This window comes from Convolutriloba macropyga, chromosome 10 (genome assembly GCF_964194025.1).
Source record: "Convolutriloba macropyga chromosome 10, txConMacr16.3, whole genome shotgun sequence".
Classification (NCBI taxonomy): Eukaryota; Metazoa; Xenacoelomorpha; order Acoela; family Convolutidae; genus Convolutriloba; species Convolutriloba macropyga.
The window spans coordinates 25,367,615-25,384,886 of record NC_134477.1 but is presented as its reverse complement, the minus strand read 5'-3'; the positions used below and the strand labels follow the sequence as shown (position 1 = coordinate 25,384,886).

General features: G+C 34.9%; 2 protein-coding genes across 4 annotated transcripts in view; both read left to right on the top strand.

Annotated features, from left to right (window-relative positions):
- The window catches only part of LOC142348837 (glycogenin-1-like), a 46,730-nt gene that overhangs the window by 11,272 nt on the left and 18,186 nt on the right, over positions 1-17,272 (top strand). For all 3 annotated transcript variants that reach the window (XM_075400372.1, XM_075400374.1, XM_075400373.1), the window contains exons 2-5: positions 2,074-2,536; positions 6,993-7,131; positions 14,317-14,536; positions 14,690-14,889. In XM_075400372.1, coding sequence (XP_075256487.1) covers positions 2,351-2,536; positions 6,993-7,131; positions 14,317-14,536; positions 14,690-14,889 — 745 coding nt within the window. In that variant the 5' untranslated portion in view covers positions 2,074-2,350. The remainder of the gene's footprint in view (positions 1-2,073; positions 2,537-6,992; positions 7,132-14,316; positions 14,537-14,689; positions 14,890-17,272) is intronic.
- On the top strand, positions 15,210-16,415 carry LOC142348382 (trypsin-2-like). Its single transcript, XM_075399709.1, has one exon. The coding sequence runs from the start codon at positions 15,451-15,453 to the stop codon at positions 16,330-16,332; it is 882 nt and encodes a 293-aa protein (XP_075255824.1). The 5' UTR covers positions 15,210-15,450; the 3' UTR covers positions 16,333-16,415.

The following is a 17,272-nucleotide window of genomic DNA, read 5'->3' as shown; positions in this document are numbered from 1 at the left end:
AAAAGCGTTTGATCCAAAGCAGAAGTATAAAATCGAAACTAAAACAAATACCATGTTCTGTTTCCCAATAACCAGTTCCGAAATCATTGACACACTGCGAGTGCTTCCATCAAATTTTAGTTTAGACTGCCACAACATAAACTACTTTTTTCTCAAAAAATGTCTCGGGAAATTAGTCCACTACTTGAAACATTATATAATGAGTGTCTGAAACTTGGCGTGTTTCCACAGTGCCTGAAAATAGCCAAAGATGTGCCGTTTTTCAAAAGCGGTGATCGTAGCAAACCCACAAACTACCGACCAATCTCACTTCTTCCAACCATTGGCAAACTTTGAAAAACTTTTATATAGGAATTTATACGTTTTTGAGCAAAAACAACACATTTTCAAAAAATCAATTTGGTTTTCGAAGCAAATTAAGTACTGTTGACGCCATAGCATCCTTAACTGAAGTAATTAGAGCAAACTGGTTTAAATCAAAAAACATAACTAAATGCACTTTTATTGATCTAAAAAAAGCTTTTGATACAGTGAACCATGAGCTACTGCTGAAAAAGTGTGAGCACTACGGACTCTGAGGAACGGTACTGAGAATGCTTGAATCCTATCTGAAAGACCGACTTCAATATATTAAAATAGAAAAAGTTGAATCTGAAAAGAAAAACGTTAATTGTGGAGTCCCGCAAGGATCAATTCTCGATCCACTGCTTTTCATTATCTACCTAAACGACATTCCAACTCTAAAGTCAATAGAAAACCAAACTATACTTCATGCTGACGATACAGTTGTTTCTAATAAAGGTAATATTGAGACTGTAGGAAAAAATCACGATGCCGCACTAGCCGCAGTTGCGATTTGGTTTCATAAAAACAAACTGACAATTAACACAACAAAAACAGAACACATGGTGTTTGGAAAAGGACGCAATCTAAAACAGCACAAAACAACATTTAACCGAGCGAAAATTGAACAAACCAGCTCTTTTAGGTATCTAGGATTAATAATAGACGACCAGTTGAATTTCAAAGATCATATTAAAATTTTGTTCCCTTTTTTTACTGATTACGCCTTATTTTTACAAGAACACAGCTTCTTAAAATTTTTAAAATTTATGTCAAACCGATAGTACAATACGGAATTTTGATCTACGGATCTACTAACGAAAATTTTTTAAAACCAATCAACTTATTAATTAAAAGAATTTTAAAAATAAGAACTTTAAGAATTTTCTGGAACCGTAAGTACGAGTCAATCGAGCGAGTACGAGTTCACAATTTGATGAGCAACGCATCAGAGTTACTTGCTTTTGAAATATTCAAACTACTAGTAAAACTAATAAAAAAGCAACCGCTAAGTGAAATTTTTTCAACCATAATAGCGGACTCGGACCTTAATTATATCATGAAAAAGAGAAAACGAGGACAGTTTGTAAAAATTAGCAGACAAAGATTCGATAGTAATTCATTGAAATGTAGAGTTCTTGGGATGCTTAAAATGGCATTGAATTAGAACAACACTTTTATTGAAGATGTTAGAACAATAAAAGAGGCAAACATAAAAGAATTTTGCCATACATTTTTGAATCTTTATATAACTGGTAACCAGGACCTGCTAGACAGACTCTTTCATGCTCATTAGAGCAAAATTTTTGATAGCTACAAACACAGTTTCTTTAGTTAATCTCTACTGATTAGGACAACTTTTCATTTTTAAACACTTTTTTATTATTCTTTCAACTAAAATTGCACAACTCTTCCGTGAGGCGCCTGCAAACAAACCAGATAGGTTTAATGGCGACCTTGTAGTGTCACAAATTGTAACCGATTGTATTTGTACAATGTATGTACTTTCTTGCTAATATTTTATGACAATGGCACTACGAACATTTTATTATTATTATTATTATTATTATTATTATTATTATTATTATTATTATTATTATTATTATTATTATTATTATTATTATTATTATTATTATTATTATTATTATTATTATTATTATTATTATTAGCCCGACGTTAGTCGGTTATGCTTGTTAATGAGAATGTTAGTAAGGTTTTTTCGTGTTTCAGATCGGCTCTGATTTGATATTCCGAGCGCCCATATTGCTCGAAAGGAGCGAGGTGTTTGAAATCTTCTGTTTGAGGGAATAGAATCCTGGAGTAGAATTGTATCTGGCGCTCTTGTATTAGATAGACGGATTTTGGACTGTTCGAAGCTGATTCTCTTCATTACTGATTATTTAGCGAACAAACGCAGTATTTTTCTTATTTCATCGAAAATTATTTTTCCTCTCTTTGACCTCAAATTGTTACCGAGTTGACGTTTGAGAAGAAGTGAGTGGATAAAATGTCATCGATCAAAGAAGCTTTTGTGACCCTAGCAACAAATGATCGTTATGCGTATGGAGCAATAGTGCTTGGACAGTCCTTGCGTAACACCTCAACCTCACGTGACCTCGTTATCATTATCACGCCATCAGTCACAGCCTTGATCAGAGGATTGTTAGCCAGAGTGTTTACTCGAATCATTCAGGTGAGCTCAGTTCTAATTTCTTGATAAACCTTGTTTTGAAATATGTCTTGAGTTCCTTTGCAGCTGAATTCCAAAATTTAGCGCTTAAATTTTAAGTAATTGTTTTGAGTTTTCAGCTTATATTGAAAGCTGTTTAATTGCTCTCGGCTTGGAGCAATAATTGTAGCCTTGTGTTCTTTTTTATTGCAAAAATTTTGCTCGCGTGTTCTAGAATATTCTCATATTATCCCCAGATTTTCCCCAATATTTTACCCTGTTGTTAAAATTATCAGAAAGAAAATTGAGCTTCATAAGGCCTCAAGTGGGATAATTAATATTGTAATAACGAATATTTTCAGGTTTTGAATGTAGTACCACTAATACCCATGCCTCAATAGCCATGCTTCAGCGGCCCGTGGGACTTGATTTAAAACTTCATAACGAAACATCGAATCATTTTTATCCGCTTAAATTTTTATAAAGCATGCTTTTAATACCAACTGCTAATATGTAATCGGGTTATTGCACCAAAACGTCAAAAGGGGTAAATTGGGTTTTATGGCATTTTGGCAGTTTGGTTAATTTGGGGTTGGCTAAATTGTCATGTGACCCAATTTACCTATTGAGCATATACCCAATGTGCTAAAGCCTTTTCTTTTGCGTTAAATGGCAAGCTGTTATAATATGTAGGCAATATCTAAAACACAATATCAACAATCACAACTGTTGGCGTTAACAGGTGTTCTAAAGGTATGAAGTTTTGTGCTACGGTTGTTTCATTTGACTGCTGTTCATATTTACAATATGCGCGTTTGATCCATGCTTTGCAGGATTTTGTCCTTAAACGAAAGTTTGCTTCCCGTGTATTGGCAATTCGTTGTTATGGCTCAAAGTGATTATCTAAAATTTGCCAAAAATTTCCTGAAAGTTTAGGAGTAATATTTGAAATCTCGCAAGCGCTAGAAGACGGGAAAGATGTTAACTTCTTCTTTGTTTCTGGGAACTTAGTTCCAAAATTCAAAGTAATGACTTATCATAATGTTAAAATTTGGGATAAAGTATATGATAGTCATTATTCCACGGCTGAGGTCCTAGACGGAAAGTCAGAATCTCAAGACTGTCTCAGACGAAAAACGCCTATTTCCAGGCTTATCTCCTTATTTATAGATCAGTATTTAGTTAAAATTTTCATAAATATATTTCACATATAGATGATGATTGCGTTGAAGGGCCTTAATAGTCGGTACATATCTTTAAAAACATGCTCATTGAACTTTCCAATTGAAACTCATTTTCTAGGTCTATTTTTTTGTTTAGTCGATCAAAATTTTTTTAATTGTGTTTCAGTACTTGTCCTGCTATATTTTTAATTTTTTTGTCTGACCGATTTGATCTGGTCTCAACAATGGCCCAAATGTCACTCTTTCCTATGATTTGAAAATTAATTGAATTTTTGTAAATTTGCAAATTGCGTCGTTCTCGTAATATTCAACAGAAAGTTTGATTCTTAGGCTAAATACAATTCTGTCGTATTTATCTAACAACCCATGGAGGACCTACTTTTTTTCTTTACAGATTCTGCATAGTTCACTGAGATCTTCAAAGCTAAAGTAAATCAATTGTATATAATTTCTGCAGATACTAAGCTTTGTCATTTTTGTTCCGACCCCTCTTGAGTTGGGGAGGAACTATATACTCAACTGTTTTTTTTTGTTCAGACATTTTTTACCGATCGATATATCCATCGTAGAGAGATGGGAGTGGTATCATTAGAAAGCTCATCCAGTGTAGAATATAGAATTAAAATAGATGTTTTTGATTTTCGTTTTTTACATGGAGTTATAAACTTAGAAAAGTAGAGTGAGTTCCGTTGTTTTTATTCACATTTTCCAATTACATTGCCAAAAATTTAGTCAATTTGGCTAAAATGTGTAAAAATTGTTAACAATAACACTTGATATTATTTTTAGATACAAATAAGTCTTGTTGACTATATTGATATAATTTTTGCTAAAAATTTTCGGTAAATATTTTTGCTTTATTTTTGCTAAGTATTTCAAAATTCAGAATTATCAAAAATTGCCCGAAATAAGCTACTTGAGTCCACTTTGATTGAATTTGCCTGAAGTAACACTCAAAAACAACTAACACAATCTTCGTAAACAACAAATTGAACTACATCTTTCACTTCCATTAAGAGTAGTCTGGAAATAAAATTTTGCCGTTTTTTGCTAACTTTACTCAATGATCATCAAAATCACAGCATTTATTTTTGATCTTTTACTTAAAAAGTTATCTAGATCTAAAACATTCGAAACAATTGAGTGTTCCAAATGGATGAACAGCAATAGCAAGGCTGGTGTTGGTTCTAACTTTGACTGTTACAAACCAAAAATAATTCAGATTGCATTCAGTCGGTCTTTTTTTAAAAAAAAATCGATCTTTTTATGTTAATTAAAGAACAGAACATTTCAAATCAAAGCTCACTGTTGAACGGTCCAATTGGCTTCCTAAACAGTTCCAATTCAATTTTTCTATTTTCTTTTCCCGAAAGATTATGGTCGTTTTGACTTGCCACTCATTTTTAGCTTAGTGTCAGCAGAGAAAGAAAGCTGCTTCTTTCTCTTTATTCTACTTAATTAAAACCTAATTTTTTCTGCGATTTTATGCGTTAAGTTATGGTTTTCTGGATTTGATACTACTAGATTTCAAATTTTTTATTTTTAGGCATTGGCCACTTTTTCACACGTTTTTCTCGTTTTTTTTTCAGATTATCAGATTATTGACATTACACACATTGTCTTTCACAGTAAGGGAAAATTGAACATATAAAAGTCTTTAAAGGTATATATTATGGTTATAACGGCTTCGAAGAATTTGATTGAATTCTTTACATTTGTCTTTAACTATAGTTTTTACGTTTCCCTTTTAGTTGTATGAAATTTTTTGGATAATGACTGGTCTCGTTGGTTTTTAGAGGAATAATTGAGCCAATATTCTGCTTTGAGTAGATAGCTGATGGCTTTCATGATTTTGGAAGCAATTCTTTAAAGAAACACTTTTAAAACACTTTTAACACATTTTTCTTTTTTGTCTATCCGTTTCTTCGTCTTGTTAATTACCGATCATGTTTGACATTACTTTCGCCTAGTGAAGGTGCAAGTGTACAAAATCTATTGTTTTTAAGGAATTCGTTATAAATTTACTGGCTTCGACACGCGTTTTTCGCAAAAAGTAAACTAATTTTTTTATTTTTGTCTATTTCAAGTTTTTTATAGACGTAAGACATATTCTGAATAAGTGCAGGTCTCAAGCGCGTTCTTTGGACGAACAAGCGAACCTATGTAATTTTTTTGTAGCTAATGGCTGTCATGACTTCAAAATTAATTGTTTTCGAAAAATACAAAAGTGGTTTTTAATTTTGCTGTTTCTCTTTTTTTGTCTATTTGTTTCCTATACTCATTAATGAGAGGATGCATACCACATTGTTGGCGTTCGAGGAAGGATCAAATGAACATATTTTGTGGGGGCAAAATCTTGCTTTACGGCTTCTACAGCGTTTTCTCGCAAGTTTCAATTGAATTTTTGTTTGTTGTCTCTATTTGTTGTGCATTTTGTAACCGCATAAAAAATTGAATAATAACAGGTCTTAATGTGCTCCTAAAAACGTATCTGATCATAAACACGTTGGATGTTTTCAATTGCTATTAAATAGTTTTCATTACTTTGAAATGAATTGTTTATAATATTATAAGCCAATTTTTTTTTTGCCGGTGTTTTTTAGTTTCAGTTTTATCTGAGAATGTTTTGACTTGTTAATAAGTTGTTTTTAAATGGATTTAAAGTTTTGGATGTAATTAATGTTTATTGTTATTGTTGTTTGATTTTTGTTGTTCGTCTGGTCTTAATAATGGCTGATCTCATCAATCTAATGCGGAATTATTTTTAGTCCACTGAGTTGTTTGCGTTGGAGGCGAACTTTTTGCTCATACACATTTCCTTTTGAAAATTGCTGTTCCTCAAAAATCCAAAAATGTGGATGAGCGGGGTCGGAACTTTATGTGAGAGCGCACATTACCGAGCCTCCATGTTTTCGTATGCTTATGATCTTAAATGCTTGTCTTAAATGAATTGACTGCTCTAAACATGTTGATATTATCAATGATTGGAGCAGCTGCGACTGGGGTGTCATTGCACAGTTGCGTGAACTGCATTGCTTTGATTTTGGAATGCTGCCTGAATGGTGTTGCCTGATGAACTTCATCTTTGCATGACAACTGATGGCAGCTAATTGATGTTGAAAATACGATTGATGTCTTTCAGAACAAGGCGAGGATTTGTAATTGGTTAAATTTATTTTCCACTTCGTTTCGAGCACGCCAAAAGCCGATCAATAAAAATATTAAAGTTGTCTGACATTTTGCTCTCATATTTGCGTGAACTTTAGTTAAATGTCATTTCGAAGAATGTGTTTTAGGTTGACCCCGTAGACTCACACGATGCTGCTCATCTGGCTCTCATGTCCAGACCTGAACTGGGTACGACCTTCACCAAACTTCACTGCTGGAACCTTCTAGAATACTCCAAATGTGTCTTCCTAGACGCCGACACATTAGGTCAGACAGTTATTTAAGTTATTAGGGATTCGTTTATAAATCGTTTGTTTGTGGAGATGAAGATGGCCCCCTTAGAATTAATTCTAATGTTTGTCAAAACGTGGAGGTCCTAATATAATGCTGTCAAGATACGGAAAAGTTGGAAATTGTTCTGTGTATATATGCTCCCTAGAGACACCAAACGTGATTCAGGCTTTTCCTTGAACCTTTGTTTCACCGACTGCGTTTCAACGAATCGAGTTAAGCTTTTTCATAAAAAAATTTCATACGGAATAGCGCATGCAAATTCTCCAGTGTCTATTAACGCATGACGCCTGATCTTAGTAAAAGAATAGCAAAATACAAAAGCATTGATTTACGGATCTCAAAAAGTGTACTATTAGCTGGTAAAAACGGCATTCTGTGTGACTGTATTAGTTTTTTTTAAAATCGTTTGGTAAGGTTGTTGAGCTGTGTATGATTGTGTAATGTTTGGCTGCCGGGGTCGGGGTGTCCAAACTTTTTCACCATACAGGTTTCTTGGGCGACTGTACTTAAAACGCGGGATTGTGCTTCCAAAACTTTGTGTGACTGGTGCTACTTGTATGACTTGATTTTTGGAATTTTGGTGGTTTCTAATTGATATTTTCTTGTGCTGAATTGATTTTTTGGTGGTTCTTGTTAATTTCACTAATGGCATCCGCAACTTTAGTTGTAAGCATATCATTAGGTTCAGCAAATGCGCTTGCATATTCATCTGGTGACCAGGCTTTTTCAATTGCAATTTTTTTTGTCTGGCGCTATGCCCAATATTCCAACTGTTGTTGTCGCTGTAATCATCAAAAGCATCTCTTTGAATCAGTTGGGCATTCCCCTTTGAAGCGGGCCTCGCATTCAGTGTTTTATTCTTATATCTGTTTGTAGCTTCATTAAGCTAAATTTTGAGATAAACAATTCGGCTGGCAGGATACGATCCTAAATGAGAAGATCAGTGGAGTGGTCAAATTTTTGTCGAAAAAAAAACTTTTCCCCAGTTAATTTGCCTATTAAAGTGGTTGATGTTTTTTGCTGTAAGAGTTCGAAGGAATATTCCACTGAAAGAAAGATGAGAGAGTACAACTGACTTGAAAACAGCAGCTCTTACTTTCAAAGGAATCTGATTTCTGACAAGATACAGAGAACGAATTGCATTAGCCTTTTTGCTGAGTTTAGCTGATTTTTCAAAGGTTAGGTTTGAATCAATTTGTACTTCAAGATAACGACAAGCATGAGCTGGTTTGATAACTTCATCTTTAAAAGTATATTCTGGCTCCTAATTAGTATGATTTGTAAAGAATAACATCTGTGTTTTATCGGCATTTAAAGTAAGTTGGTTCTCTGTCAAGTATTTGTCTGTTTGTTCTAATTTTTTCAATTTTTAGTGGAATATGTTCCTTACTTAATTGCTTAATTCCAAAATTGCATATAATACTAGTATCATCCGCAAATTGAACAATATCATTTTCGCCCTTCCAGTTTTTCAGAAAATTTGTTAACATATAACAGAATAATAAGAGGTCCTAACACAGTTCCTTGTGGAGCACCCTGATCAATAGTTTTGTTATCTGATGAGTCAATACCCAATTTTATGCATTGTGATCGATTTGTGAGAAAAGATTTGAGAAGTGAAATTGTTGATGGAGAGAGATCTCATGTGAGACTGAATTGCAAGCTTTTGCAAGATCCAAGAACACAGCACATGTGTCGCTGTTATCTTCCATATTTCTTTTTTTTTTCAATATAGTAAAGCACAGCATCAGTAGACGACTTTCTAGATTGCAAACCGAAATGTTTTCTGGTCAAGAGCGCATATTTTTCAAGATATTCTTCTAACTGATTAAGTAAAAGTCTTTCAAAAACTTTCGCAAAAGTTGGTGTTACCGAAATTGGACGATAAATAGTTAAAACAGAAACATCTATTTTTGAAAATCCGTTTGATGTGTGCATCATTTAGAATTGTTGGAAAAATTTTCTCTTGAGTACAGTTATTAAATATAATCTGGAGATGGGTTCCAATAGCATATTTTCCGGACTTCAATGCCCAGCCATTGATGTATCCGGGCCCTGATGATTTGTTGTTGTCTAGACTGTCAATAACTTTACCGATTTCCCTCAAAGTAAAAGGTTTAAATTTAAACTCTTGAAATTTCTGCTCTGTTTTTTCGACGTTCAATTGAACAACCTGCCCTCTTAAATGTTCATAGTGCGGAGCTTTTTAATCGTTACCTTAGATTGTTATGTCCTTGATTATTTGGGATTATGTCGTTGATTATTGCTTTCAAGCGCTTCGACAAACTGGTTAAAATTTTTGTCATCCTTTCCGGAAACTTTCTATACGGTAGTGACTAGCGTGCGTTTTGCGCTTGGGCAGCCCGACGAGCGCCTTTATCTCCCGCTTCCGCAATTCGTATTTTGTGAACGCTGCGCCTTGCTTCTGCATATTGCAGCACATTCGCTAACGCATCCGCTAATGACTCTTTATTATTTTGATTATTATTTTGATTTTCTTGATTTTTGTTATCTATTTTTACTTTGCCTGTTTTCAAACTGCTGTTTATTCTTAGAGTAAGCTAAAAATAATGTTGCAAATGCCAAGATTCTTCTACGGAGCTTAGATACTGGGGCAGTTCTGTTTGTTTTTAGAAAATGACTCGCCAGAACTTCCGGTATGAAGTGCCCAATGAGCTGATTTTTAGCAATTTGTGTTTGATGTCCTGTTACTCATAAATAGTGTTTAATTGCTCTCAAACAAAGTTTGTAGCAATTATATTAGTCCTGTCGGTCTTTTTGATGCGATTTTTCGCTTGACCGATTTTTCGTCTGACGCTTTTGACTTTTCGTCCTCAAAACGGGTTAAAACCATTAGCGCCCAGTGGGTATTAAGTGCTCTTAGAGCCTTTCAGCTCAAACTGTTTTGGAGACCTATACTTATGGTGTGAAGTGCGGTTCTTAAGACCCCTCCACTGTTGACCCCCCGCGCGCTGTTGACCCCACCCCCATCCCACTGTTGCCCCCATCAGCCCTTGGTGCACCGCACCACGCCCCAACCCCCCCCCCCCCCCCCCCCCCCCGTTTCTAGCTACTGACGAACAACCGCTCGCTAAAAGCACGCAAATTTTTACTATTTTGCAAAGCTTTTTTTAAAATTTTTGAATTTTTTTTGTTATCAGCCCTAGGTCTTAAGGAAACTCCTCTAGGTTTTAATATTAGGTTACAGCATAGTTTCTAGTGGTAAAAGGAATGGTTTCAATTTTTTAACATCACGAAGTTTAGCATTTTTTTTTGACAAAACAAAATGTAATATTTTTCAATTTTTTTGACATTTATTTTCCTTATTCAGGCCATTCCAGATCCAGGGGCCCGAAAACATCCGAAGGGGCTGGATAATAAATTATTGACAAATTTTTATTGTTTCTCAACTTTTTAATGTCACAAATTTTAGTAATTTTTTTTTATAAAATATGCTTTTTTCAATTTTTATTTTCTTTTGTTTTGTTAGGTTTTTTTTAGCAATTTTTTGACAATTTTTAGCAATTTTAGCAATCCCGAGTTTTAGCAATTTTTTGACAATTTTTGCCATTTTTTTTTCAGTTTTATGACATTTATAGTCATTATTCAAGTATTTTGAGCCTCAAGGGTCAGAAAAACTCCGTTAGGGTTTGATAATAAGTTGCTGGAGAATTTTTGTTGGTCATGGATTAATTTTTAATATTGTTTGCAATCAATGCCCCTCTTTTTGCCTCAAAATTTGCATTAATTACCTTTTTGAATGTCCATTTGTTCATTACATGCTATGAAAGAAAGTTAATGAATTTTCCTTTTGTTTTTGTTGTTTTCTATTTTATTATTAATTTTAAGATTGTTATGTTCTCTGTTTCGATGTGTTGCTTTTTTAAAAACATGATTTTCAAACATGATGCGAAAGTCAATGCCGCACGTGAAAACAAGCGTTTCGGTCAAGACGTTTGACAAAAGTCAAAAGTAGAAAGTTAGTCGTTTTTGTTCTTGATTATTCTCAGGAAAAGCGTAGTAGAGCGTTCTGCTCCAAGCTTAATTTTTTGCAGTCCAGCATTTTAGAGGCAGTTTTGTTTAGCTTTAACTAGAATATGTTCGCTCAAAAGTTTATTCCCGCTTATATTAAAACATAACGGTATGTTTGGGAATGTATTTGGCCATTCGGAAAATATAATGGACTTATAGATGCTTTTTTGATCTGTTTGATACCAATTTGCGTTTTAGAATGCTCTCACCGGATACGTGGACTTTGTTTGTTCAACAAACATAAAGGGTATTTGAAGGGCTTTACAGAGCAGTTTTTGGAATTTTGCTCAACTTGTACTTCAGAAGAGTTTTTCAGGAAATTGATATCAGTTTTCATTGTCTTTCAGATTTTTGTCGTTGTCACCGAAAGTTGTTGTCTTCCTATTTTTGTTACGACCATTTGATCGCGCGCTGAGAAGTCAACGTGTGAATTTTTTAGTGACATCTACCACACTGCAGCCGAATTTGTGCGCCTAACGTCATTTGTTGCTGCATTCTGTATGTTTTTAGATCAATCGTCAGATACGTTTTTTGAGGATGTATGACTCACCTCACTCAATAAAATTGACCTCTGTACTCATTTTTCAAGTCCAAATTGAGAGTGTAAACTGGAAATGAAAATGAATAGGGGTCATCGAAGCGTTATAATTATAACGCTTTTTTTACTTGAAACGCTTTGAAGTTTGATTTGAAGATACGGATAATTTGAAATCAGAATCTTCTTTTTGAGTTGCATTTTATTTCCTTAGTCTTAAATTTTTTTAACTATCGGGCCTCAACAGTGTATTTCGCGGCAACGTTGTATGTGCCCTGTAATTGGCGCTCTTTTTCTGCTGTTTTGCGTTGCCAAAATGTTTTTAATCAGGTATTTTTTATTATTAGCCGCACAGTGATAGCTGGGGCTATTATTGGACTTCTCATGGTTTTTTACAATTCAAAGAATTTGAATTGTATTGGGGAGCTGTCTTTTTACGACTCGAAGAGGAGTATTGGAGAAGTCCTTTTTTTCAATCAATTTTATTGGAGTGATTTTTGAAGCGGGAAATGAAACGCTTGAAAAAATTTGGAGTGATTTTGGTGCTGAACAAAAGTGAAGAGCGGAGCGAAAAGAGAGTGGTTTTTGTTCATACCCCTATTTTTGAGAGAGCGAGAAATTGATGTGTGAAAAAATTTTCTCTAAGCGAGCGAATTTTTTTGTTCACGTGCGGCATTTTGAAGCAGTTTTTTTGCATTTGTTTTCGTTAAGAGGTTTGGTTATGATTTTGCTTTAACTTTAGGCTGGTTTCGGTAGTGGTTTGAAGGTTTCTGGAAATTCATCTAAATTTTATGACAATTCTTTGGTTTTTAATGTATTTTGCTGATTTTCGGGCTAGTTTTTGCGTTTTTTTGACGATTATTTCGTTTTACTGGCTCAAATGGATATTGAAGAAACCCCTTCTACTTGAGCAATATTATGATAACAATTGGTTACAGTTTTGTGGGTAAGAATCAATTTTTTAGTTGAGAAATATGACAAAAAATTTCGAAAATTGGAACTATTTTTCTTAATTTTTTGCGTTTTTCGTGTTTTTTCCTGTTTTTAGCTAACTTTCTTCGCCTATTATGACTTGTCTATTGTTATGCGAGCATTTGGATACCCTATTGGCAGAAGGCAATTTTTCTTTGGATTTATATGTTTTTGAAATATTAAAAAAAATTAGTAACTTTTTCCAATTTTTCAGTGAAAGTTGTTTTTAAGAGCTTTTTTTCAGAATTTAGCCTAGATTATTTTTTCAAAATTCACATAAGTGGTTTTTGTAAGTACTCGTTGGTTTGATGAAGTTATTTTGGCAGAGATAGTTTTTTTCGGGATCTCATTTTATAACAAAATTTGATCAGATTTTTTATCATATTTTAACAGATTTGATTTTATTATTGTTTTTACTTTTTTGTTTCATGACTTTGTTTCAAGATAATCATAGATTGGTGAGGGCACGTTTTGTTTGATACGTAGTTGGATGGCGTTTGAATGGATTTTAACTTCGAGTCGTTTCCGGAATTCTCCAGCTATGTTTTTTTTAAGATCTGTTCACACATTTTCATGATTTTTGAGGTCAAATTGGAGTAGTGATTTTGGTCACGCCGAAACAGGAAATGGAGCGAAAACGCGAGTGATTTTGCGGTGTGAATTTTTTTCGCTCTAATTTTAAAGTAGAGTGAGAAAACGGTGTTTGAACAAAAATTCGGTTTCTCGGTAGTGGTTTTTGTTCACATGCGGCAATTTCACTCTGATTTTTACTGTTTTTTTTAAATTTTTTGGATCGGATTTTTTTCTAAATGGTTTTCCCAATCCATTCACAGCTCATTCTAGGCCTCGCTTTTTGTTTGAATTAAATGTTCTCGCTAGTGGTTTTTTTTGTTCACATGCGGCATTTTGACATTGATTTTCTGTTTATTTCTTATTTTTTTGTTCTGATTTTTTTTTAAAAATTGTTTTCTCGATTCACTCATAGTCTATTCTAGGTCTAGTTTTTCTGTTTAGTCAATGAAAATTCTTTGAATTGTACGTCAGGACTTGTCCTGCTATGTTTTTTTATTTCGTCGTCATGATTTTTGTTACGATCATATGACGTCACAGCCACTTTTTGTTCATTCGTTCATGCAATTTCAACTGAATTGCATGTGTGACGTCATTTTTCACTCTTAGTGGAGCGAGTTTTTTTGTTCATTCGCGTGATTAAATTTTTGGTCACACCTGACTTACCTCACTCTCAAAAATGATTTCCTCACTTTGAAATTGACTTTTGTTTACTTTAATTCAAAGAGATAAGGTCAAATGGGTGTGTGTCACTCTAAATTAAGGTTATTTGAGATCAGCTAATAGAGGCAGCAATAACTTATACAGATTTTTAATCAAAATATAACAGATCAGCCTTCAATGAAAAGACGAATTTTTTTGGTCTGTCTTTTTTACTGTTTTTTAGACTACCGATCTACGAATCTATTGCGGCTATTTTCTGGCAATCTGCCAGCTATGTTTGAAATGTAAATTTCAGCGGTCGCACTCTTTTTTGGTGCAAATTAACAAATGAAAACAGAATTCTGCATAATAAATTATCGATTAATAACCTTTTTTGCCGTGTTTAGTGATGCAAAATGTGGATGACCTGTTCGAGAGACCCGAGCTCTCTGCTGCATCAGATGTCGGCTGGCCGGACTGCTTCAACAGCGGAGTGTTCGTGTTCGAACCCAGTTCTAAGACTTTCTCAGAGTTGCTTGACATGGCCGTGACCAAAGGCAGCTTCGACGGGGCAGACCAGGGACTGCTCAACCAATATTTTAGTTCTTGGGCAACCGATGATGCAAGGTATGATTAAACATAACACTTCTACTAATTTACAGTTCTCGTCAAATTTTACTGCTAATTTTGGTAGAAATAGTGAACGTAGGTGAAAGATCTGAGCATTAACGAACGAATGGGATCACTGCTCAAAATTTATAGCAGTTGGGTATTTTTCAGCCATCGTCTATCCTTTTTGTACAATATGGCTGCCTCCACAACATACACCTACTTGCCTGCTTTCCTTCACTATGGGAAAGATGTGAAGATTGTTCACTTTCTGGGTAGTCCAGTGAAGCCCTGGGACCATACGTACAATGCGGACACAGATGAAGTCACACTCCAACCAGGATCATCTGGCCCAGCTGCCAGCTTCACTAGTTAGTACTACTAATACTGATCACCAATAGGAGACAACTTCAAAAATCTCCAGATTCTCAATTTTATCAATTTTGAAGTTCCTTTACAAATCGACTTTTTAAACCTCTTTCCTTAATAAAGAGACGAACTTTTCTGAACGTTAGATTCATATAAAAATTGATTTTTGAAAAGTATGGTATTGAAAGTTATTTAGCTATTTAGCCTGTTATTTTAGAGTAACAGCTTCTTCATATGCAAATGTAAAAATGCTTAAGTCAACAAAGTTCAAACTGTAGATATGGTTTCAGAGGGACTTTACTTTATGCCAATAATTTGGTGCCTGTTTTCCATATGGTCATTTATCAATAGAGGTTGTGATAGTTTGCTTGAACCCCATTGACACTGGTCTTCGAGCAATCAATTTGCTGCTCATTGATTAGAAACACGAGTGCTGATCATCGACTTTAATGGATGTCACAAAACTCTCTTACTGAATTTCTATGTATATATTTTGTTCGTTCAAAAATTTTTAGCATTCAAGCATTTCAAATACCGAAAACAACTCTCTTAAAAGATAATCAATGCTACTCAAGCCGTCTCTTTCGTCAATGCTGGCCTTCTCAGCTCTTGCCAGAGTGCCAGAATTAGTTTCCAGACACTTTGAAGAACCCAAAATCTCCGCGGTAGCAATGCCAAGATCAGTTAAGTGTGGGCAGGCTCCTCTTTACGAGAACCGGAGAATTGTAAATGGAAGCTGGATTCCGACCAAGGGAGCCTTTCCATTCATTGTCAACATTAAAGTTGGATGGCAGCGTTGGTGTGGAGGAGCGGTATACGACAAGTATACAGTCATCTCTGCTGCTCACTGTTTCTGCGATAGTCAGAACCTAAACGATCTCAAATTGTTTTTTGCCGACTTTGACCAGAGGAAAGAATACAACCAGGAAAATGGACAAGATCCGAGGAAAGTGAAGAGTATCAAACGGCACCCTGATTATGATAAGTACTTGCAAAACAATGATATCGCGATTTTGAAATTAACTGAGGAATTACCTTTCAATGACAAGATCCAACCAATTTGTATGCCCACAGTAGAGGTAGCAGGCGGAGAACATGCAATCACTATGGGCTGGGGGTACGCTTTCAATACCAATGATGACAATAAGTTGAGCTTCGCGCACCTTCGTGTAATTCCTCGGGAATCCTGCCGACGTCAGGAATGGTACCCAATGTCAATGAATCATCACATAATATGCACTGCATTACAAGGGGGAGTGATCGATGTCTGTCAAGGTGACTCCTGTGGTCCTCTGGCACAGCAAAATTCAGCCGGTGACTTCGAGTTGATTGGAATTGTGTCTTGGGAATCAGGATATGCCACGAATAAGAACCCACGAGTGTATACTGATATCTACGATTACGTTGACTGGATTAAGGAGGTTACTGGAGAGCCTAAATATTGAGTTTAATTGTACAGACTTTTCGGAATGGCGCCTAGATTTGCCCATGTTTGTTTGTTAATGAATTCTACTAGTTTAGTTTAAAATTTTTCTGCTGAAATAAGCCTGAAAGAGCTATCTTGATGACAATCTTTGCCGCTTTTAAAATCTTGGTAGTTTTTTTACAGTTAAGTAAACTGTTAAGACTTGCCCAAAAAGCTTACTCGTTATTAAGTCTGAAAATCCGACAGGGCAGTTATACTCTCACAAAAAATAAAATCTAGAAGCAAGAGTTTGAGAAACAACAGTTTGAGAAGAAAAGTTGATGTTAACGTCACATTAATTTTTGAGTACTGATATTCGCGTTACCTATTCCAGTGCAATAATACTGCGCTCCTATTTTCACTCATTTTTTGTTTCGTGAAACTTATTTTCCTGCTTTGCGTAACTTTTTTTACTGTTCTAGTTAGTGGTGCTGCTGTTCATTTTAAGCTCAATTTCTGGTCAAATCTGCTTAAATAAAGATCGATTCCCATTACTTTATTTTGCTTCATTTTAGTATTTTATGAAATTTGCAGCAACAATATTAGTCTTGCTGGTCTTTGCGATATTTCGTAAATTTGTCTTTTTGCCCTGAAAAACGGGAAGAACAGATGAAGCGCAGGGGGCATTAGGTTCTCTTAGAGCCTTACGGCTCATTAACTTGATTCACGGAAACTGTTGAGGAGAGATAAAACCTCGGTGTGAAGGGCGGTTCTTTAGCGCCGGACACCCCCTACACACCGGCTTTGTGTAATTCATCAGATTGAATAGTAAACTGTTTCTCAAAATAAGAGATTCTCTATTGCTAACACAGTTTCCGTTTCACCAAAATGAATAATTGATACTCCCTTTTAATTAATCTCGAGACAAATTTGTGAGCATTATTTCTGGGTCGTTCGTAATTTGGTTATGTTTGGTAAAG